Raw genomic sequence first — 24,297 nt, 5'->3', positions numbered from 1 at the left:
TTTATTTGCTGTTCAGTATCCTCTACATCCTTCATTTACTTTTATAATGTGCAAGTGGCCTATGACACTTTCTTTTGAGTGAGGATCCATGGATCTGACAGAGCAGGGTTGGGGTCTTCTGATGAATGGAGTCATTGCAGCTTCTTTCTTCTACATCTTTTCATCAGTGACAGTTAGAGAGTAGAGAACACTCTCCATTGAGATATATGAAATTTTAGCTGAGCTTTATTGCTGCGGGAAGAAAGGGCCATAGATAAATGGGTATCAAATAGCCACACCATGGAGTGTTTGATCATTTTGCCTGAGTTGTGTTAATGTTATGCTTGTGCACATTTTTTTCTTCACATTGTGATCGTATGTGTGCTCGTGCAGAACAATGAGTACTTTATGTCTTAGAATACTTCAGAACCTTATAAAATCTGTGCCCATTTCAACTTGCAGATTACAACAATAGAAAATGGTGTGCTATTTTTCTTAACGAAATAGTACACCCAAAAATGAAAATTCTTCCACCACTTTTATACCTTCGTGTCTGAAGCTTTGAACCTTCAAAATTTATGCAAAAGCTTCATAATATAACAAATGTGAACCATACAACTCCCAAGTCTTCTGAAGCTAAATGTCAGATGAAAAAAAGATCAAAATGTAAGTTGTTATTCACTCATGATACTGTCTTACATTAAATTATTAACCATTGAAATCAGGAAATCAGATGATTTGTGAACAAATGACTTGGGACATTTCTGTGAACAAGCTCAACTGATAAACTGAAATCATTTACCGGTAATATCAAATCGAACATTATTACTTTTCACATGAGTGTGCCAAAGAGAACTATTGTGGATGCCAAGATTTTAGTGAATGATAACATAATTTCAGTCTATTCCTCACTCTGTTCCTCACAATCTATCATATGACTTAAGACAGAAAACGTGTCGTAAGGACCACTTTTATGATAGTTTTATATTATATTCAGGGCTCTCAAGTTATGGCAAAATTTTGGAGTGAGATTAGGGGAGGGGCCACTAAAAGGGGATAAGACATTAAAATATTTGCAGCACCCAATTCTCTCAAGTTTTCACTAGCAGTTCAATTTCACCTATTGTTCACAATTGGCCTAAACAATTGACCTAAACAAATAGAAATGATAACAACTGGTAAATCTGATAAAAAAATATAATAATAATAATAAAAAAAGGACACATTCATCCAAATAAAATAAATAGGTTTATGTATTTCTAAAATAAAAATGTCTCAAAAACAAAAAGATATTTGGCCACAAATGAGCCAACTGAAGAGCAGTGCTCAGTGACCATAGAGAACACTCTCTCTTCATCTGTTATAACATCGCTAGTACTTTTCTTAGTTTCTGGGAGCCAAAGCTAAGTAAATGCTTCTGGTTGCAAAGCAGCAGGAGAGTTTTTGACTGCATCAATAATAATTAAGCACAAATTTACCAGTATACCCCAACATCAGCTCTTACTATCTTTGATCACAGGTAAGTGATTTGATCCAGGAATCATACAATCTAATTTCTAAAAGAAGGGGTTACCTACAGCATTCATCGGATCTTGCTCTTAACGAACTCGCTTGCAGCAAAATCACACAGAAACAACATTTTAATTTCTGATTGGCTTGTAGGTGTCATTTAACTCTGTATAACTCGAGACAGATGTGAACTCAGCAGAGAACTTCCCTCCATAGCCATCCATTAATTACATCAGGACAAGTTAGCCCTTACTTCTCAGCATGAGAAATACAAGGTGTGGCGTGAGAGCGTGTGAACAGGTTGAAATGTGTGTGTCTCACGGTGAGTGCATGAGACTTGAGAGTCCTGTACACTTAAAGTCTAACATGCATGTATCTGTACAGGATCCTGGAACTGGGTGAAATGGTGAAACGGCTCAGAGCACAGAACATTGAGAAGGAAAGCAATCTGACAGCTTTGCGAAGCAGCTTGGACAGGATGGTGAGCAGTGTTGCAGTAGAATCATTTACATTTAATCATTTAGCAGACACTTTTATCCAAAAGGATTTACAAATAGACAATAGAACCAACAAAAGAATAACAATATGTAAGTGCTGTGACAAGTCCCTGATAATACACAGTACACATAGCATGTTAAAAAAAAATTAGAAAGAATAAAATATAGATAGAATAGAGGGAGTTAGTGTTAAGGTATGTTATTGTTATTAGTGTTAAGTCAAGTTATTATTTTTTTATAACAAATAAAAAGAAAACATGTAGATAAAATAAAAATAGAATAGAGAGTTCCGGTTATATAGAGGGTCAAGTGTAGATGGAAGATGTATGTTTTAAGCCATATCCTGAAGATGCCTAAATACTTGGATCGAGTTGGGCAGGTCCAACAGCAGGGAACAATTAAGGTAAAAAATCATTAATTTGGAATACTAGTCTTGATAAACACTACCACTTTCTTTGACTTATCTGGAGTCATCTGGAGTCTGATGTGTGTCATGGCTGTTCAAGAAGCTGTACTTTGACTTGAATGCTTTCCTGTACAGGAAATAAATCGGTCTGAAGACCGAACCGAGAAAGATGCCTTATGCAGCGAGATCAGCAGTCTGCAACAGTTACTGAACAACATTAATAAGGTTTACTAAAGATGATTGCCATGATATTTTGGGCCAGATGTACTAAACATGAGAAGAGTAATTGTCAACTCGTCTCTTTTTTTTTCTTCTCTTTTAGGTGGTTAGTGGAGAGAGTTCCTCAGATTTATCAAAAGATGAGCACCCATCTGTTTCTGCAGGATCTATTTCCTCTTCTCAAAGAGACGGTATTCTGATAGCTGTGCAGAGAGCCCTCTTACAGCGGCAGGCACAAATTCAGGTTTGCAACATACCTCCTGTACACCATCCTTATAGGGCACAAGTGTCATCACTAGTGGTACAGAAATTACACACTTCACCATGTCTCCCAAGTTTACTCTGCATGAAGAGTATGTAAGTTTACTCAAGAAGAGTATGTAATTTCAGCACATTTAACTAGATGAAAATATCTATCCACCCAAAGCAGCTGCAGGCACGTCTGGAAGCTTCCCAAGAGCAGGTTGCCACCTTGCGAGATCAGCTGCATGTGGGGGAAGATGAAACCAGAAGCCTGGAACAAAGAATCCGGGAACTGCAGCAAGAGAATCAACTTCTGGAGAGATCGGAGGAGGACAACACTAGAGATGCCCAAAGATACCGCACCTCACTGGGCATAGTAAATAGGTATCAGAGTCTGGGACCGAATTAACCTGGCACTTCAATAAAGGTTGCTATTGTTCACCTGGTGTTACCTGCACAAATCAGTTTCTACCTGAACATTTCTGTACCCTCTACATTTACATCAGTGTTTCCACTTCAACATGGCATTATTTTGCAGGCTAACCTAGGAGGCTAATTTATATGTCTTTGCTCATTTCTCTACAACATAAGTTGTTATGCTACAAAAGCTCATGATTCTGATTCAATCACACAAACTCGCATCTTTGTGCTAATTATAGTTCTAATTTAGTAATAACTGTGGCTCAAGCATGCAGATCCTCTAGTTTTAGGACTATAACCTGAACAGCCACACACCACAGCACAACTGTCACTTTCCTTTTCTCCCTTCCAAGCAAAAAAGGAGAGCTTGAGAAGCAGCTCACAGCCCTGCAGCAGCAGCTGGAATGCATACAAGCAGAGCAGGAAGCTTTGAGAAGCTCCTCTCTGGATGTTCAGAGGCAGAGAGACCTCCTCAGGCAGCAGAGGGAGGACCTGGAGAGGCAGCTGGCTCGAGAACGCTCTGAATCCGAGAGGGGGTACGGCATTGCGAAACCCCAAACCCCATGACTTCTTTCTTGGCCCTTGTTTATTTCCCTGTCTTATTGTTTACAGTCAGTATCACTAGCACATGTTGTCCTTAAAGTAGCCTTGAATTAAACCAGAATAGTACTGTTTACAAAATGCATTAAACATGAAGATGCATAATGCATTAGTTTACTGGTTAGGTCAAAGGAAACAACACTGATCATGTGTTATTCTGTACTGGATATGGATAAGAATGGTTTTGGATGTGATCTTTAACCTCAAGTCTTTTTTGAGCAAATGTCTTTTAGGAGTATGTTTATAGAAATATCTCTGCTTGTATATGTTTGTGTATATGAGTATGTGCCTATACCTTAACCTTAACATTGTTTACATTAAAATTCTGTTTTGTTTGTGTGTATATTTCCTATGAGCTGATTTGATTGCTCTATGCCATAGTGTGCCTGGGTTTTCATTTGTTTTTTTGTGCTGTTTTGTCCATATCTACAAATCAAAAAGTGTGTATTTATGTCCTGACAATTTTTGTGCATTTTTGTTTTTCTAAAGACGACACACTCTGGAGCAGCTGGAGATGAGACACTCGGATGTGCGTAAAGAGCTGGTCACACTAAAAGAAGCTCTGAGTCAGCTGACTTTACAGAAAGAGGTTTTGGAGGATGAAAAGAGCAGTCTTGCACAGGCTCTCTCTAGGGTACTGCTCTACACATTCAAAATGCGCACTAACCACCCATTTATTCACTCATCCATTTGTTCCATCAAAATCACTCACCTGTTCACTTATTAATTCACTCACTACATCTTAGTCCACTTTTATACACTCACACATTCTTTCATTCTTCCAACATTGTCATTCACTAACATATTCTTTCAAAACACTCCATAACTCACACTTTCTCTTAAAGCACTCAGTCATTAACTTCCTTCCTCATTCAGTCACACATTTATTCACATACTGTATTTACTCCCATTAATTCATTCTTTCATTCACATATTCACTCATTCATTCATTTTAACAACACTTGACCTAAGTCTGTATAAAACTGTTCTCACCTGCATGTTGCTACAGTGAATTACATCCAGTCATAAGACTGTTTACCCAGTTTTGCATTATTTATCCATTAAGTAAATACAGAGTTTTCCCCTGTCAAATGTCCAACTCAGTTGTTGAATTACTGGAAATTCAGTTTACTTTGACCTTGGGTGAGTTATGTAGCTATGCTTATTTGTAGTAATTGATATTTACCATGCAAAACTGCCTTTGTAAGATTTTTCATCACTTGCTCTGTCTAACTTGCAGTTTTTCCACACTTCCGCAGTTCTACCGCAGGTCATTCTGGGGACAAAATGTTACGGTTAAACTCCAGTGCTATTAAACAGCTCTGCAAACATATTTTATTCTAACCGCTGATTACAAAATAAATGCTGGTTACGTGAACTTGGTAGCTAATGATTGGATGTAGCCAAACTTCCCACTGATGTTTGTATTGCCTCCCTATAGGCGGAGGCCCAGAATGCTGAGCAGGAACTGGCTTTCACTAAACTACGAAGTGAAGATGCAGGGCTACAGGACTCCCTGGCCAAGATGGGAGCCCTGAGTGAGGGATTGGCTAAAGATAAGGTCGAATTGAACCGTCTTCTCTTACAGGTCAGGGTCATGGAACTGGACAGTGTGCATAGTGTTAAAGTATTAAATCTTAAATAATCTCTGTTTTTTATATATATAGTTATTCAGTTCAACAACTGATAATTTATTCAAGGAAATTGTTTAAAACTGTCTGACAAAGAATGATCCTGGTGTGGATACCAACACACCGACATCCACATTACAATATATGATTGCCACCAGCAAGAGTGGTCTTTTCAGCATGGTAATCGTTATTTATTTTCAAAAATATTGTTTTTGACCTATCTTCTGCCAGGTCGAGGCCGAAAAGGCAGAGCTTGGCGAACGCAAACGGGACGCAGAGCTAGAGCGAGGGGCAGCCAGAGAAGAGCTAGCTCAACTTCAGCAGAACCTTTTAGACCTTATGACAGAGAAGCGTGCTCTGGAGGCCTCACACATTCACCTTCAAGAGAGCCGAGTGACCCAGGATGCAGAATACAGCGTTCTACAGAGGGAGAAAAGTTCAGCCCTGGAGCAACACGCCCAGGTCAGTCACAAAATGAGATTCACAGCTCTCAGCTGTGCTCTGATGGGTCTTGTTGTCACATTAAAAAGCCAAGGGAAGAAATTGGACCCATCTGCCGTGGTACTCAACACCTTCCTCCAAGAGTTCCATATATGAATCTTGGCCCAAGCGTGTGTTTTATGAGTGGCAAAGGAATTGAATGGGGGAGGCAAAGGGGATATTGAGTACAAATGAAGGACAGGAAGACAGGAGAGATAGATGTTATAGACGGGTAGTATCAGAGTGAGAGAGAATGAATTTAAAAAGCTGTAAATCATAAGCTTGATTTGTCTGCTCACAGCTTTGCAACAGACAGTGTGGAATTCAACTGCTCTTTTTTGTCTAAACCTACAGTCATGTTTTACTGAGGTGCCATTGTTTTAAAACTGTAATGTTGTCATAAATCGCCGGATCTTAATGTAATCACCATTTTTTCACAGTCTTGAGGATATGTTGTAAATTATTAGTACATTATTTGCAACATTTCCTTGTCCATTTTACTTGCTGCTTTTTCAGTTGACCTGCTTGGCAGAAAAGTGAAATAAAATTTCCTTTGGTTCGCTTGCAAACGGTTTAATGCAGGCTCAGTGGGGAAAGTTTTAACATATCAGGAAAATATTTGGACAGCCTGCTGTTCCTAAGTGGTCAGTTACTGGCATAATCAAGTATCTCACGTGTTTGGATGAATCACCAAATGATTAGACATCATCTGAGTACTTGATTCCTAATCCTGATGTAGATCTACTATCAGCAAAAACTGGGTATATATGAACATTCAAATATATGTTTCCGTGTGCATGTATGTGATTTGTGTAGGTCAGTAAGCAGAAGCAAGCCCTGCAGGAACAGTTGAACACATGTCGTAGAGAAATGGAGCTGAGTGCTGCCTCGCTAAAGAAGACTTGCACAGAGAGAGATGAACTGGCAAGAGACAAAGCCAATCTCACAGTGCAGCTCACCTCAGAGCAACGTAAATCCAAGGCCCTGGCCCAAGACCTGGCCGCTCTGCGGTGAGTCAATTTGTGTTAGTGTTTAAGTTCGAGTAGGATTTGGTGTATTAATGTGTTTATATGGGCTAAGTGTTTGTATTTATGTTGGAGTTTGAGGTTGGCAGGCAAAGTAAAACACCTGTGTTTTAAGTGAGTTTGAGTAATTATCAATGGGGCCTGTTCAATCATGTAACTCTTACTAGTCTTTTCTGTGAGAAGATCACCATAAGGTTAATTTTTGCTATGTATATCATCTCTAGAAAATCTCATCTGTCTTGAATGATGTTAGCTAAAGAATCAACCATTTAAAGATGTTCATTAGCTTCACAAAACACAACCTGTTTTTCTTTATATTATCTCTTCCTTTTTCTTTTGCTCAGGGCTGAGAGAGAGTCTCTAGAGTCAGGCCTGTTGGACAGGCAGGAACTGGCCTCGATGCTAGAGGCTGAACAGGGCAGGCTAGAGGGAGAGAATGCTAGTCTACAGCAGGCTAACGAGACTTTGACGCGTGAGTATCTCCTCAGGGAGCCTCTATTCCTCTCTCGTTGACTTGGCTGAACCCATTGGCCATTGGGCCCCAGCTATATTACACAAGTGGCCCATATTTTAACCCCGGACTTGGGAACAGCTGAGGGGTCAGCCGAGGTTCTCTCTAGAGCTTAACAAAGTCCCCTCACAGATAGCATCCACACTGTACTATTTATGTGCTGGTGTTGTCACTATATATTGTGTAATGATGATTCCAAAGAGCATTATAATTTCATTTTTCCAGCATGTAAAAGCTCAGTGTGTCTTCAGTGTATATTTCCATAACAAAGCATGTTTCTCCTTTGTGTATATACTTGCTGTTTCCTTTGCGCAGGTGAGCTGTCTAATGTTCACAGTGAACTAGAGCAGCAAATGTCCCGGGCTTTGCAGGAGAAACAGGCTTTAGAGTTGAAGCTTGCTCAGGTCGAGAGAAACACACAGCAAACCCTCATTACAACACAGCAAAGCCATCAGGAACAACTGCATACTGAGCGAAAGCACAAGGTATCACTGAAATGTTGAGACACTGTCCCTAACACTTGATGTGCTAGTAGTATAAATCAAATCAATCAAATTTATAATTAATTTGATTTGGTTCAAAGGTTTTTTTTTTCATACAATTGAGTCATCCTTTAAGTCATATTTCTAGACTGATGCATATAAATCTACAAGCTTTTGAGGCATCAAGAAAATTAGTAAATTCAAACTTGCCTTTAGAGTTTCCCATTTGACATTGTAGATTTTAAAACCCTATGCATGTGTTATGTGCCCTTTTTGGTGAGCCCACAAACCTGCACCGATGCAAGTTTCACAAAGGATTATTACAAGAACATGGCATTATCCACCTTATTTTTTCAATGTGGAAGTGGCAATTTTCTTTGCAAGACTTCAGATTATTTAGCTATTATATAGCTAGGGTAAATAACTGGAAGAGTAACAAAGTGCCGTAAATGGTAAAACTTGAAACCATTTGCACTTCAAACCAATGTGTTTTCAGTATGATAATTTAAATAATATGATGACAAATAAAAGGTTGCAACATCAAGCAGCATAACATTTATAATTTTGTATAGTTAAAATAACTGGAGTGGCTGACAACAAAGTGAATAATAGAGTGAATTGCCATACCTAGCATGCAACACAGCTCAGTGTTTATTATGTGTTAATTTTATACTGCCATAGATTTAGGACTATCAGAGAAATTCTGGCCGATGCAATTGAAATGCAATAACCCTAAACTGTAAAACTCTCCTGTGATTCAATAGAGTATTTGGATGCTTATAACACATGAACCTGTCTTGTGTGTCTCAGGAACGCATGCGTGCGGAGTTGCGTTCACAGAGGGAGCAGGCAGAGTCGCAGCTGCGGGCTGAGTGCGAAGAGATGCGCATGCAGAGTCGCAGAGTTCAGCAACAGCTGCAGGAAGAACTGGCCAAGCTACAGCAGCACTGTACAGAATCCCTGCTGCAGGCCGAAAGCCATAAACAGCAGGTGTGTGTGTGTATTTGTGTCTCAGAGGAACACATTCAAAACCTTTTGACAACTTCCTTTCAATCTGATTATAAGGCATGTCTGTTGCCCATTATAGCCTTAAGTCAGAACTTCCATCTGCAGTCAGAACATGGGGCAGATGGCATCACTGTAAGTTGGTTCAACCGCTTTGACTGTTCTTGATCGGCAGGTTCTCTCTGAGAAGGAGGCAGAGAAGGCCACTCTTACAGAGCGCATAATTACCCTTGAGCGTGACATAGAGACAGCTGCCCTTGAAAAGGATCGTATGCGTAGAGACTTCCTGAGCAAACAGGAGCAGGACAAGGTATAATAAATCCAAATATGTCTGTGGATCATTTTTTGTCTTCATTACAGTACATTAGGTCTGCACAGTTTAACATATTGATGTATGAGATTAATTGTGCATTCATTTTTAAACACATTCATTAAATTTGATATTAAAGTCTACAATCTGTTTGGAGCTAATGAACAAATTCAAACACTGTTCCATATAGTGGAGCATGTGTTCCTCTGTAAATTATGAAAACAAAGAGTTTATTGTTCATTTGCATTTCTGTTTGGTGAAGTTTAATCATTAAAGAGTGAATTAAACAAAGTTGTAAGAATATGTACGTTCATAATGTGCATGCAATAATTATTTCATCATTGAATAATTTGTGATTTGAAATTCTCATTCATTGTTTTTTTTATGCATTTTGAAAAATGTATGTCAGAATTATGTCTGATATGATAAGCTTATAATTATTTTCATATTATGGTAATAAAAGAAAAAATTATCTATATTGAATAAATACATTTTAAAAAGTCTTTGCTTTAAAAGGACATTGTTAACTACAGAAAAATGATCCTGGATAAATCTATTAATCAAGTGACAACCCTAATTTCATGCATCACATTATTGTATTAATTTTTGTCTCTACCTCTCTCTCTGTAGGACACAGTTTTAGGGTTGCAGGCAGAGCTTCAAGACCTACAGTCCCGTTTCGAGGAGTCTCTGAGTTCCCGTGAAGTTTCGGAGCGCAGCTTAAATGACCAGATCAGAGAGCTTTCTCTGCAGAATCGGGAGTCTCAGCAAGAGGTCACACAACCCAAGGCTTTACATTCCAGTAGTTCAGTCATAGAAACAAATTTATCATCCAGAACACAAAAAACCTATAGCCCAGGAGAGCAGTAAAAATGGTTTGTGCCAGTGCCAAATAACCAACGTCATATAAGTTAGGGGGGGAGTAAGTTTATGTTGGGCTGTGAGGCAACATGAGGCCTGTGGGAGTCCAACTTGTACCTACCAGGTGCAGTCTTGGGGAGCGCCATTTAGTACACTTTTGTTGAGCTTGGCACTGGTCAATGTGTATTGAGCATGCTCCAGGTGCCACTAGGTTTCTGCTTGTATCTGAGCATGTACACTTCTACCTTTCAGCCTCAAGGTCAACCTTTGGAATTGACCTTTGCACATACCTAAGGCCACAGATTTATTTGTTTGAACAATCTATCTCCAGGCTATGATGAGAACTTCATCTCTAGGTGAAGCTGTCTACTCACCAAGATGGATTCTCTCCTCCTGTTTGATTATTTTCACTAAACCTCCTCCAGCTTGCCCTGGTCAGACAATGACAAACTACCAGTGGTGAGAGGGAACGATAAAAGCCAGCAGGGGAGTGAAAAGTGAAGGCTCTCTCTATGATATGAAAAGGAAAAGTTTCAGTCACAAATAAGCAGGTGCTCAGAAGTTTATTTCTTCCCGTTCTATAATAAAAAGTTGTCTCTATGGAAATATCGCCCCAACTCTTAAACAGAGGTCATCTATAACCTAACACTGTCCTACTAACCCAACCCCCCTATCAATGAATTAAACCAGTGTGGGCTTGGCATGGGCTTATTTCTATTCCATTAAGATTTATGAGAAGAAAACATCTTGTGTGGCCACTGAACTTAAACACACACACACACACACACACATATTTCTATTTAACACAGCAGCATTCTACACACACTTGTACTCACTGCTGATGTTTCTCATCATCGCTGCTGTGTGTGGAGCCTGCCCTGTCTTTCTCTGTTTTTCTTCTCCCTCTTTCTCTCTGCATTCTGGCTGCATTTTGGGGAAAAAATGCACCGTAAAATGATTAGCTGTAGCCAAGCAATTACCAGAATGTGGGTCATTTTCCTGTGTGTTTACATGGGCGAGGAGTTTCACCCTGAGCATATATGATGAAAGCTTTTGAAAATTTGAACCATTTCACATGCACTTAAAACACATTTTTAAGTGCAAACAAGAATGTGCCCTGAAACCCAGCGTTGAAAGGAGGGCAGATCTCTTTGGATGAGTCTGATGCTCACATGCTTTGAGAAGCTGAATGGAACAAGGCAGTGGAATTTTACTAATAGGCTGTGTTTCCATTTCATTCATCTCATGGAAAATGAAGTTGAATTGTCCTCACCAAAACAGTGCCACGTAAGGAATATGACTGTTAGAAATCTTCACTCACTCTGTGGTGTCACATCACCACACTTGATTGATTAAATTGACTTTATTTTTGACGGATAAAGTTATACCATTGGACTCAAACCATGACCCATCACTCCTCTTGTATTTACAGAATAATTTGGCTTCATTTGATCTTTCCCTTTCATCTCTATCTCTTTCAGGTGGAGCGTTTGAGAAGGGAACTGAGTGAGGTGGAGGAGAGCAGGGACTCTGGCCGTAAGGAACTGATCGAGGCCCACCGAGAGCTGAGGGAGTGTTTGCAGGACAGGGACACCCAGCAGAGTGAGGGCAAGGAACTGAAGAGGGCTTTAGGAGATGTTGTGAGAGAGAAAGAGGCCATCCAGGCTTCCAATCATGAACTCCGAACAGCTGTGAAGAGAGCCGAGTTTGAAAACAACAGGTTTAGCATATTGGACTTGTTTGAAGTGATTGATATATTGATATATTTTGTATTACATACCTGTTCCCTGTTAGCTTGGCTATAACATCAGATCATCATTGAGATGTGATTTTAAGTGAGCATTAACAAAAACATAGAAATAACCTCTAAAACATAGTCTAAAATAGTAGTTCAACTACAAACCTGATTCCGAAAATGTGGGACACTGTACAAATTGTGAGTAAAAAAGGAATGGGATAATTTACAAATCTCATAAACTTATATTTTATTCACAATAGAATATAAATAACATATAAAATGTTGAAAGTGAGACATTTTGAAATGTCATGCCAAATCAAATATTGGCTCATTTTGGATTTCATGAGACCTACACCAGTGTTGGGAAAGTTCACTTTCTACATGAACTAGTTCAAAGTTCAATTCACAAATTTTAAAATGAACTAGTTCAGTTCATAGTTCAAACTACAAAATTTTGAACTAAAGTTCACAGTTCCAAAAATGAACTAGTTCATAGTTCTTTTTTTCCATACGTTGCTGCGAGCTATTATTTTTCAAAATTATTGCCACAGCCCATATAGAATCACAGACAGCAATTATTTTATCAGTTTTAACAATGAAGCTATGCGTCAGATTTCATCTTCATATCCAATTTTGAATCCTTATCCAACCAGGGTTTACATTAGCACTGAGGGGACAGCATTTCCCCATTGTTGCTTTAATGCTTTGTCTCCCATTCTCACCGACCTTGCCATAAACATCATAAAATTCTTTTAAATGATCATATACGCCTTCTTGCTACATGCTGCTGTCGTTTGCGTTTTTTTTTTTTTGATGACGCGTCATACATGCGGCGGATGGCGGTGCGACACTGGTGGCTGGTATTTAATAAAAAAAATAAAATAAAAAAAAAGACACTGGTGGCTGGTGTTGCCAGATTGGGTGTTTTTCCGCTACATATTAAGACCCGTTTACGGTGTGTTTTAGCCGGATTTTCGCCTGGAAGGCTCTATAGAAATCTGGCACCCTATTGAACGAAGTTAACCTGAGAGAGCGTGCCGTTCACAGACACCAGAATGAACAAGCTCACAGTAACGTTCATCAGGCATTAATACAGCACGTTCAGTTCACGTTCGCCCAAAATATGAACGAGTTCATGAACTATCGTTCAATGAACGCGTTCAGGCACAACACTGAGCTACACATTCCAAAAAGGTTTGGACAGGTAGCAATAAGAGGCCGGAAAAGTTAAATGTACATACGTACAGTTTAAGGAACAGCTGGAGGACCAATTTGCAGTTTATTATGTCAATTGGCAACATGATTGGGTATAAAAAGAGCCTCTCAGAGTGGCAGTGTCTCTCAGAAGTCAAGATGGGCAGAGGATCACCAATTCCCCCAAAGCTGCGGTGAAAAATAGTGGAGCAATATCAGAAAGGAGTTTCTCAGAGAAAATTTGCAAAGAGTTTGAGATTATTATCATCTACAGTGCATAATATCATCCAAAGATTCAGAGAATCTGGAACAATCTTTGAAAACTATACTGGATCCCCGTGACCTTCGGGCCCTTAGACGGCACTGCATCACATACAGGAATGCTACTGTAATGGAAATCACAACATGGGCTCAGGAACACTTCCAGAAAACATTGTCGGTGAACACAATCCACTGTGCCATTCGCCGTTGCCGGCTAAAACTCTATAGGTCAAAAAAGAAGCCATATCTAAACATGACCCAGAAGCGCAGGCATTTTCTCTAGGCCAAGGCTCATTTAAAATGGACTGTGGCAAAGTGGAAAACTGTTCTGTGGTCAGACGAATCAAAATCTGAAGTTCTTTTTGGAAAACTGGGACGCCATGTCATCCGGACTAAAGAGGACAAGGAAAACCCAAGTTGTTATCAGCGCTCAGTTCAGAAGCTTGCATCTCTGATGGTATGAGGTTGCATGAGTGCATGAAGCATGGGCAGCTTACACATCTGGAAAGACAACATCAATGCTGAAATTTTTATCCAAGTTCTAGAACAACATATGCTACCATCCAGACGTCGTCTCTTTCAGGGAAGACCTTGTATTTTCCAACATGATAATGCCAGACCACATACTGCATCAATTACAACATCATAGCTGCCTAGAAGGAGGATCCGGGTACTGAAATGGCCAGCCTGCCGTCCAGATCTTTCATCCATAGAAAACATTTGGCGTATCATAAAGAGGAAGATGCAACTCTTTTGAGATGTGTTGATGCCATGAAATTTAAAATCAACTTATTTTTCCCGTAAAATGATACATTTTCTCAGTTTAAACATTTGATATGTCATCTATGTTGTATTCTGAATAAAATATTGAAATTTGAAACTTCCACATCATTGCATTCTGTTTTTATTCACAATTTGTACAGTGTCCCAACTTTTTTGGAATCGGGTTTGTATAATATAGTATATTATTAACTATAACATATACTATATTAACTATATAAATATCAGCAAAGGAGTAGAAATTTCTATTTGGGATGTTGAACATTCCCTGTAAGTCTCAGTTTCTTTATGAAACAAGGAATAGGCTTAATTAAAAACGAATTAATTATCCTTGTTTTTCTTTTTCTTTTTTATCAGTTTGAAGCGAGTCGGAGAAGAAAAGGATCAGAGGCTGGCAGTGTTAGAAGAATGTAAATCCTCCCTCCAGCAGGAGGTGCTGAAGCTGAGAACCAACATGCGTGAACTTGAGAAATCTCGCCTTCAGGCCCGCAGGGAACTGCAGGAACTGCGCAGACAGGTCAGGGCCTAAAAAAATCAAACACTTTTTTGGTAACAAGTTAGTTTAGGGACCAATTCTGATTATTAACTAGTTGCTTATTAGCATGCCTATTGTTAACATATTGGCTCTTTATTAGTACTTACAAAAGACATTCTGCAAGACCATATTCTACATCCCTAATTCTACCCAATACCTTAACAACTTAACAACAAAAACTTAACTACCTTACTAATTATTAATAAGCAGCTAATTAGGAGTTCACTGAGGCAAAAGTTGTAGTTAATGGTTTGTTAATAGCAAGAATTGGACCTTAAAATAAAGTATGACCAGTTTTTTTATTTTTATATAGTCAGTGCCTTAAAGTATTAGTTCACATTCAAATTAAAATTTCCTGATAATTTACTCACCCCCATGTCATCCAAGATGTTTAGGTCTGTCTTTCTTTCTTCAGTCGAAAAGAAATGATAGGTTTTTGATGAAAACATTCCAGGATTATTCTTCATAAAGTGTAGTTCATCGGCTACCAAACGGTTGATGGTCAAAATTATAGTTTCATTGCAGCTTCAAAGGACTTACGATACCAAAAAAGGAATAAGGGTCTTATCTAGCAAAACAATCTGTCATTTTCTAAATAAAAAATTTATAATTTATATGCTTTATGAACAGTAATGCTTGCCTTGCACTGTGGATCCATGACTTCATGTAATATGTAATTATGTTTGAAAAGGTCACGTTTGAGGTAGGTGGAAGTACCGACTCAGTCAGTGCTTACAAATGTGGAGAAGAAGGACCATTCAAAAGTTGTTGTATGTTCAATGATACATATTCACATTTTTTGTTTGACTTAGTCTTTGCACGTTCAACTTGTAAACACTGAGTCAGTACCTCCGCCTATGTCGTGTCTTTTTCAGCATGATTACATATTACGTGAAGTTGTGGATGTGCATCGCAGAGCATTGCAAGGCAAGCATTTATGTTTATAAAGCATATAATTTTTTTTTTTTTTAGAAAATGACCAATCATTTCACTAGATAAGACCCTTTTTCCTTGTCTGGTATCATGCACAGCCCTTAGAAGCTGCACTGAAACTGTAATTTTGATCTTCAACCATTTGGAGGCCATTGAAGTCCACTTTAAGGAGAATAATCCTGGAATGTTTTAATCAAAAACCTTAATTTGTTTTCGACTAAAGAAAGAAAGACGTAAAAATCTTGGATGATGTGGGGGTGAGTAAATTTTCAGGAAATCTTAATTTTAACTAATCCTTTAACATTATTCTAAATATCAGAATGTCAGCATTTTTCAGGTTAATTTGTTGCTAGTCTAGTTATACACACATATACATTGGAACAAAATGTTGTATTACTAGGTCTACAGTGCATCATCTTCCTCATGAAATTCAACTGTCTAGACTTTTGTATACAATGCAACCGTTTTTTTATAAAATCAAAAAGCATGTGTCTGAGCAGGTGAAGACATTAGAGGGTCAGTGCACTCAACAAGGGCAAGAGTTGAGTGACATGCAGGCCAGACTGACCCAGGAAGAGCATAGAGAAGAGGAAATGAGAAAGGAGACCTTTACTCTCAGACAAAGAGTACTGGAAAGTGATGCTGGCAGAGAGGCAGCTCTGAAGGAGGTACATCAAACAAACTGGCATAAATACAGAATCCACACACAAATGCAGTAACAAACTTAAATTGTTGGAACTGGTCTGTGTTTGAAAAGGCTGCAGGCTTGCAGCGGCGTGTAGCAGAACTGGAAGAAGTACAGCAACAGGAGAAAGAGTTGCAGCAACAACATGATGCCAATCTTCAGGAGAACCAAGTGAAGCAGCGTGAGGAGGTTGCTCGCTTGGAGGGGGCACTGCAGGAAGCCCAGGCCCAGCTCAGGGAGCTTGGGCTGAAGGTGAGTCTAGCAGAGGCCCGGGCCCAAGGGCTGGAAGAGCAACTGGGACAGAATGATGCCATACGGAGAGATCTTGAGCAAAGGTTGAATGTTCTCAGTTCTACCCTGAGACGTACACTTGGAAGCGGACGTGGAAGACGTTCGCCCGCACCCGGGGAACACAGACGGAGTCCCTCACCATGGAAAACTCGATCACCTGTAAAAGGTAATGCATTCTCAGTCCAATAATGAATTGTGTCTCTGTAGCTGTTACAATTAGGGTGTGTGCTAAAGACAAAGTGCTAGAGGAGGATCGGGATCAAATGAAGATTTTACTGACGATAGACTACACTAACAATACAATATAACAAATAACAGCATTGACATAGACATTCAGGTTAGGTTACAATACAATACACTTTCACATTCAATCACGGACAAGGGAGAACTGAACAGACCGGGTATTTGAACACACAGAAGGTAATGAGGGAACTGGAGACAGGTGGGGAATAATCAATTAACAAAACTAGAACAGGAAGACCAAATAAGGAAACAGAAAGTTCATAAACGTAACAGTTCGCCCCCTCCCGGAACGGTGGGTCCTCGCACCGCAAGAGGAATACCAGCGGAGGGAGGGTGGGGGTTCTGGAGGCGGGCGAGGAGCAGGCAAGGAACAGGTGAAGAGGGATTATGGAGGTAGGGACCAGGGCGGAGCGGATGGCGGGAGGAGCTAGGGAGGAGCCCGGAGCAGGAGGAGCCAGATGGTCCTCCAGAGACCAGCCAGGACGGAGATCCATGGTGGAGTCGACGGCGGGAGGAGCCATGGTGGAGAATGGGCCGACGACACCAGGGTGCCGACAGGCGGAGACCGCACCGGTGGGTGAGGAGCCCAAGATGGAGCAGCACAGCCGCAGAGCCAGGGTGACGTCGAGGATCCGGAGGGCCTAGGTGGAGCAGATGGCTCAGGCGACCAAGGCGGAGGCGGGGTCCTGGAAGACCGCTGTGGAGCCGGAGTGACTGAGGATGGAGGTGGAACCAGAGGGAAGGAGGATCCTGACAGAGTCGGAGGGATGGAGTGATGAGGTGAAACCTCCCGAGTCCCGAGGCGGCGGATGGTCGACGACTGACCAAGGTGGAGCCGGAGGGACGAGGGAGCCCGGTGGAGCAGGTGGGATGCCAGGCCACGGTGGAGATGAGGGAGCTAAGAGACAAGGCGGAGCCGCTGGGTCAAAGGACCGAGGAGGAGTCCAGGGCTCGGAGGCTGGAGGCGGAGACAGGGCTTTAACACGCCAAGGCGGAGCTGGAGACTGGCAGTCCAGCGGCGAACCATCGCGCCCAGATGGCGTGGACTGAGGGTGAGCTGCGGGACTGACTGGCACCAGCAGAGATGACGTCGAAGAACTGGCTGGTCTAGGAGGAGAGAGAGAGGAAGGATGGGAGGAAACACAGGAGGATCAGGGCTGGACAGAACCAGCGGAAGTGGAGTAGAGGGACTGGCAGGTCTAGGAGGAGGTGGGAGAGGGAGGCTGGGAGGGAACACAGGAGACAAGGAAATTCAGAGCTGGGCGGAACCAGCAGAGAAACAGAAAACTCAGGGCTGGGCGGAACCAGTGGAGACACAGGAAATTCAGGGCTGGGCGGAACCAGCGGAGAAACAGAAAACTCAGGGCTGGGCGGAACCAGCGGAGAAACAGAAAACTCAGGGCTGGGCGGAACCAGCGGAGACACAGGAAATTCAGAGCTGGGCGGAACCAGCGGAGAAACAGAAAATTCAGGGCTGGGCGGAACCAGCGGAGACACAGAAAATGGAAATGGAGCAGAGGAACTGACTGGAGGAGGTAGGAGTGGAAGACTGAGAGGGTATACAGGGGGATCAGGGCTGGACGGAACCAGCGGAGAAACAGGAAAATTAGGGATTACCTCCATAGACCAGTCCATAAGGTCCATAAGTTGCTCCATATTATTTCCCGAGACCGCATACAGCTCATCCTCAGTCGGGGAAGTGTGGGCAGGGCGTTCCTCCACGCCCTCGATCTCAACTAAGACTCCCACGATGTACGGTGTTGCCGGCTCACACACCTGGTCAGTCTCGCTCTTGAGGTCCTGCATTGGCTCGGGCTCTGCGGCTGCGGTGGGCTCTGGCTCTGGCTCTGTGCGGCTTGATGGTGGCTGGCTGGTCTCTGGGTCGGGAGTGGGGCTGGAGATATCCTCTTCGGCGGTGCAGATGGTCCATGACGATCCATTTTTCTCCAGCACCCACTCCACGAAAGCGGCGAAATCCTCTCGGGGACCGTTCGCTGGTAGGTGTGCCTTACACTGCTCGCTCAGGTCGGTGTAGAAGAAGTTAGAGAGCGAGCGGTCGTGGAAGAGGGTAAGGCACGCCAGATCGAGAAAGTCCCTGATATGGTCCTCCAGCGAACGGTCCAGTTGCTCCAGGCATAGGAGACAGACTGCTGGAATGGCCATTCCGGGAAAGGGAGAAAACAAACCAAAAAGAATGAAAAACGACGCTAACTAAACTGTTAAGGTCCGTGATTCTGTTACAATTAGGGTGTGTGCTAAACAAAAGACAAAGGGCTAGAGGAGGATCGGGATCAAATGAAGATTTTACTGACGATAGACTACACTAACAATACAATATAACAAATAACAGCATTGACATAGACATTCAGGTTAGGTTACAATACAATACACTTTCACATTCAATCACGGACAAGGGAGAACTGAACAGACCGGGTATTTGAACACACAGAAGGTAATGAGGGAACTGGAGACAGGTGGGGAATAATCAATTAACAAAACTAGAACAGGAAGACCAAATAAGGAAACAGAAAGTTCATAAACGTAACAGTGGCAAAGGTTGGTTTAAGGTCAAGAAGAAGATCACCAAAAAAAATAATAATTATTTTCTTAAAATCTAAAGGTTATTAAACAATGTGCTGCTCTAATTTAAATGGTTTTCTAAGTTACTTCAAATATAATAGGAATCAAGTAAAATCTTCTATTTACACCCTCAGGTGAACCCATGTCAGATGAGCCTGGGGTAAGTGGATTGCTGGTGTGTTCTTTGTCCCCCTCCCACGGAGAAGATGGAGAATTGGATTTGGATTCTGTTCACATGTTGCTACGTAACTTCCAGCAAGAGCTCAGGGACACGCAGAGAGAACGGGTACCAGACACCTCTACATTGCCACAAAGGCATCATAAAAATTGTCCACCCAGCTATACTAGTATAATTATGCTAGACTTCTCCTTCTGTGAATTGTTAACTGCTGCAACTGAATTATTGAATCAGAACTGAGTAGAACATAAATCATTCTGATTTATGAATGAATCATTCAGGCTGTTTTTGTGAACTGGATCAACCAATTATTTGAAAAGATCCAACTTAAAAGATTGATTTGTTCACTAATTCGGCAATGCTGTTATTTTATGAACATGCCAAAGAGAGCTAGGGTGGAAGTCAAGATTTTCAGTGAATAATGGCTTAAATTTTGGTCTGTTGTTCACAAAAAGCTCAAATAAAAATGGCCTGTGTTTATGATATTTTATAGTTGGTTTGCGTTATTCGGAACCTTGAAAGCTTCTGTATCTGTTCATTGTTGCTGCATTGAAGAATAACTAGTACATTCTTCACAGCGTCTCCTTTTTTGTTCCACATAAGACAAAGTCTACAAGGTTTGAACAACATTTTTGGATAAACTATTTTAAACAAAAACAAACTGTACACAAAGTATACATTTACATCTCCCCCAAAAACCCAAGATTTGTAGGATTTTTTTTTTTTTTAAACATGACCATTTATGCCATGGACAAAACTAGTTTCCACAGTAAAAAAAAAAAAGTGAGGGACAGACAAATTGAGGATCTGAAACAAAACAAGATAATAATATATAATACAGTAAACATCTTTCTTTTTCTGTCTGAATGTGTGACTGTAGGATGAGGCCCAAGCACAGGTGCACAGTCTCAGCAAGCAGGTAGAAAGCCTGCAAGCCAGTCAGGAAAGAGGCAACACACGTATACAGATGCTGAAACAATCTATCAGAGAGCTGGAGGAGGGTAAGAGCAAATTCTAGCCTGATACTTGAGTACACGCTACTTAGTGATGACCAGTTTGTGGCTCTGTTTTTGATTATCATGTGTGTGTATGTTTGCCAGGAAAGCGTGAGCTGGCCAAGCATTTAGAGGGGACACAAGCATCACTCGCCTTACGGGATGAGGTGGTTCAGCGTGGGGAATTACAGAATAGGATTATGAGTGAAGAGTTGGCCAAAATGAAGAACAGCCAACAGATAACTGAGGCAGATGTCAAAGCACTGAAGGTTAACACTCATACATTCTACACTAACACAAAGATGGTTTACATGGTTGAGTGCAACAGTGATCGGCCAAGACTGGAGATAAAGGATTAGTTCACTCAAATACAAAATTCTGTAATTAATTACTCACCCTCGTGTCATTCAAAACTTGTAAGTACTTCATTTATCTTCGAACCACAAATTAAAAAGTCATTATTTTTGTTTTCTTTTCGCACAAAAAATATTATTTTAGTTTCATTAAATTATGGTTGAACCATCAATGTTAAATGGACTATTTTAATGATGTCCTTACTACCTTTCTGAGCCTTGAATGTGGTAGTTCTGTTGCGGTCTATGCAGGGTGAGAAAGCTCTCGGATTTCATCAAAAATATATTAATTTGTGTTCCGAAGATGAGTGAAGGTCTTAGGTTTGGAACGACATGAGGGTGAGAAATTAATGATGAAATTATAATTTTTGGTTAAACTATCTCTTTAAACTAAATAAATGTTTTATTAATGTTTTATTAAGTTTCAGGAGGAGCGAGTCAGATACTTAGCCTAATTAACACAAGTGGAGCGCACTCAAGTTAATCAACACCATGGTATAAATACAGCTGACATACCTTTATCCAATGACAGTTTATCAGCATTTTTAAAAGAAGAACACACTAAACTCATGGTGCTGTAGATCTTTCTTGAAAATTTTAGTGTTGTCACTAAAAATCTATGGGAAAATTATTTTAAAAAGTTATGCATTACTATATTGCATTATTCCATAAAAAAGTGACTAATTACATTACTTGTTTACATTTTGTGGAAAGTAATGTACTGTTACTTTTGAGTTACTTTTTAAATCTGGGCAGGGCTTGCTTGTTTGTTTTTAATATAAATAGTCGCATAAAAGTGAAATGTAAATTCATGTCCATATAGTAGAGGGCACAGCTCAAACAAATTGCATTAAGAATGTAACGCAAGATGATATATTTTCTGATATATTATTGCTGCTGCCACACAGATCTAAAATATACATGCAATTTATTTCCCAGCTGTTTACCTTCACAGAAATAACCGACTGTTTTGTAACTTGTGTTTTTTTTTACATAAACTTGTGTGGGAATTAGAACTTAGTTTAGTACTCACATGCTGTATCAGCCACTTTCTGTCATGTGCTTCGGATGTGTGCACTCAGAAAACCGTGTATCAGATGTTTAAACTAATATGGTTTAAAACGCATGACCTCAGCACGATAAAAATTATAATCAGAAACCAAAACAGATGTTTTTTTAGCAGGTATAAGCTGTAATGGCAGCTCTATTCTGAAAAGGGGCGAGGAGTAGCAGCTCATTTGTATTTAAAGAGACAGGCACGAAAAACAGCATGTTTCTGCTTCCACTCAAAATACGCATTTTCAAAATGATATAATAAATTATCTGTTGGGTATTTTGAGCTGAAACTTTACAGTTACATTCTGGGGACACCAGAGACTTGTACAATAATCTGAGTTTGGATTTGACTTTTTCTTTATTTTGAGGAATACAAATCTGTGTTTGTGCAGGTAAAATAGAAAATACATGTTCATATTTAGTCTAGATCTAGAGTAAGCATCATGTTCACAATCCGCATAATGCCTCTGCACTTACTTCCGATTTCTCTCAACATGGTAACATGAGAACTGTCAGTCAAGACATGGGAAACAAAGTAACTGGCATTACTTATTTCAAAAAGTAACTCAGATACTTCCTTCTAAATTAAAAAAGTAATGTTACTTTATTAGTTACTTAAAGTAATTTGATTAAGCAACTTGCGTTAATTGTAATGTGTTACCCCCAAAACTATGACAACATTCAATGTGATTTGTATTTCTGGAATACAAGTTGTGCACCAACTTTCTCTCCCAGCACCGTAGTCAGATATAATAAACAGGAATTATCAAGTGTCCACAATAAAAATCTTTGATGAATTGCACCTTCAGTAGTCAAATTACCAGTATAGATATACTGTTGTATTCAGGAGAAGCTGGAGCGCTCCCAGGCCTCTGAGGAAAATTTGGAGACTGAACGCCGCCGTATGAAGGAGACTTGTGAGGCAGCGGAAGCTCGAGCTGCCAGGCTGGAACTCACACGCCGGGGGTTGGAGGGAGAGCTGCAACGTGCCCAGCTTCGAGCCACAGAGACTGAGTCTGAGGTCAGCTCACTACAGGGACGCCTCAACAACCTCCGCAGAGAACTGGGAGACAGTGAAGAGCGTGCTGCCCTCCTAAAGGTGTGTGTAGTTTTGTGCTGTATCTAAAAGGACATCGTTTATGTTTGAGTAATGTAATGCAGCACTGTTGTTCCATTGTAGGTTGAGGGTGAGAGGTTGGCAACTACCTTGGCACACACAGAACTACAGGAGAGCAAGTTAAGGGAGCAACTGCAGTCTATGGTTGCATCCTTGACTGAGAGCAATGCTGCTTCAGGAGTAGCACAGGAACAGGCTGCGCAGCTGCAGCGAGCTCTCACAGCCAGTGAACATGACCGGAAGATGCTGCAGGTTAGCATGAGTTTTACCACATGCATAAGTTTGCAGTTTGCCTTACTAGCAGTTAACTAACCATATTACTTAAAGTACACAAGTCCTACAACAGTAATTTCAGGGAATAAATACTGAATCCAGTAGCAAATGCAGCAAAACAGTTTATTAAAAAAAGCAGAGAACAATAAGACAGAATGGTCAAAATCGTGGATCACTGATGGTAGAGCATGCCTTGGCAATGAGGAGACTGCTATGCCTAAATGTTGATTGTAATCACCGATAATGGAATGATCCAGTATGTCCCTCCTGGGAACCCAATTTCTCTCCTCCGGACCGTAACCTTCCCAGTCCAATACTGGAATCCGCGTCCCCTCCAACTCGAGTCCAGAATACATTTGATCGAATAAGCAGATTCCACACCTATGAGACGCGGTGGTGGGGGAACCAGAGCAGGGAGATTAACAGGGGAATGAAAATCGGGTTTGAATTTGGAAACATGAAAAACGGAATGGATTCTCCTGAACGCAGGAGGAAGTTTGAGGTGAATTCGGATGTAGGTGTTACCCCTTGTAAGGCAAAGTGGACCTTCGACTCAATCTCCCAAGTTACCATAGAAACAACAAGTTCCTCAGGTAAAATGTACTAGGGAGAAGACATAAGGACAGAACAGAAGGAAGACAGAAGGAATGATCCAAAACACCAGACAAGGCATTGAGTTTGATGTTTTTTTGAACCTGTACAGTAAGAGATACTAAAATCAAAATGGCAAAAAAAAAGAGCCCACCGAGCCTGTCTGGAGTTAAACATTTTGCGGACCTGATGTACTCAAGGTTCTTGTGATTGGTCCAGACGATGAAAGGCACCCCCGGGCATTCCAACCAATGGTGCCATTCCTCCAACGCAAGCTTGACAGACAAATCTATTACCTATTACCAATGTCATAATT

The 24,297-nt window shown here is 40.7% G+C and overlaps 1 protein-coding gene across 2 annotated transcripts in view; it reads left to right on the top strand.

Moving 5' to 3' along the window:
• Positions 1-24,297, top strand: part of crocc2 (ciliary rootlet coiled-coil, rootletin family member 2) — a 53,371-nt gene that overhangs the window by 22,299 nt on the left and 6,775 nt on the right. Inside the window, exons 10-32 of one of the 2 annotated variants that reach the window (XM_059571156.1) lie at positions 1,873-1,969; positions 2,527-2,616; positions 2,714-2,854; positions 3,038-3,237; positions 3,627-3,809; positions 4,363-4,507; positions 5,315-5,461; positions 5,736-5,966; positions 6,801-6,994; positions 7,354-7,481; positions 7,836-8,005; positions 8,813-8,992; positions 9,183-9,317; positions 9,948-10,091; positions 11,660-11,898; positions 14,509-14,668; positions 16,120-16,287; positions 16,377-16,761; positions 19,553-19,704; positions 20,477-20,597; positions 20,697-20,860; positions 22,848-23,099; positions 23,181-23,369. In XM_059571156.1, coding sequence (XP_059427139.1) covers positions 1,873-1,969; positions 2,527-2,616; positions 2,714-2,854; positions 3,038-3,237; positions 3,627-3,809; positions 4,363-4,507; positions 5,315-5,461; positions 5,736-5,966; positions 6,801-6,994; positions 7,354-7,481; positions 7,836-8,005; positions 8,813-8,992; positions 9,183-9,317; positions 9,948-10,091; positions 11,660-11,898; positions 14,509-14,668; positions 16,120-16,287; positions 16,377-16,761; positions 19,553-19,704; positions 20,477-20,597; positions 20,697-20,860; positions 22,848-23,099; positions 23,181-23,369 — 4,015 coding nt within the window. The remainder of the gene's footprint in view (positions 1-1,872; positions 1,970-2,526; positions 2,617-2,713; positions 2,855-3,037; positions 3,238-3,626; positions 3,810-4,362; positions 4,508-5,314; positions 5,462-5,735; positions 5,967-6,800; positions 6,995-7,353; positions 7,482-7,835; positions 8,006-8,812; positions 8,993-9,182; positions 9,318-9,947; positions 10,092-11,659; positions 11,899-14,508; positions 14,669-16,119; positions 16,288-16,376; positions 16,762-19,552; positions 19,705-20,476; positions 20,598-20,696; positions 20,861-22,847; positions 23,100-23,180; positions 23,370-24,297) is intronic. The other variant, XM_059571157.1, reaches the window with a different exon arrangement.

Source organism: Carassius carassius, chromosome 17 (genome assembly GCF_963082965.1).
Source record: "Carassius carassius chromosome 17, fCarCar2.1, whole genome shotgun sequence".
In the NCBI taxonomy this organism is placed as follows: Eukaryota; Metazoa; Chordata; class Actinopteri; order Cypriniformes; family Cyprinidae; genus Carassius; species Carassius carassius.
Note: the sequence above shows the minus strand (reverse complement) of the source record. Positions and strands in the feature narration are given on the sequence as shown.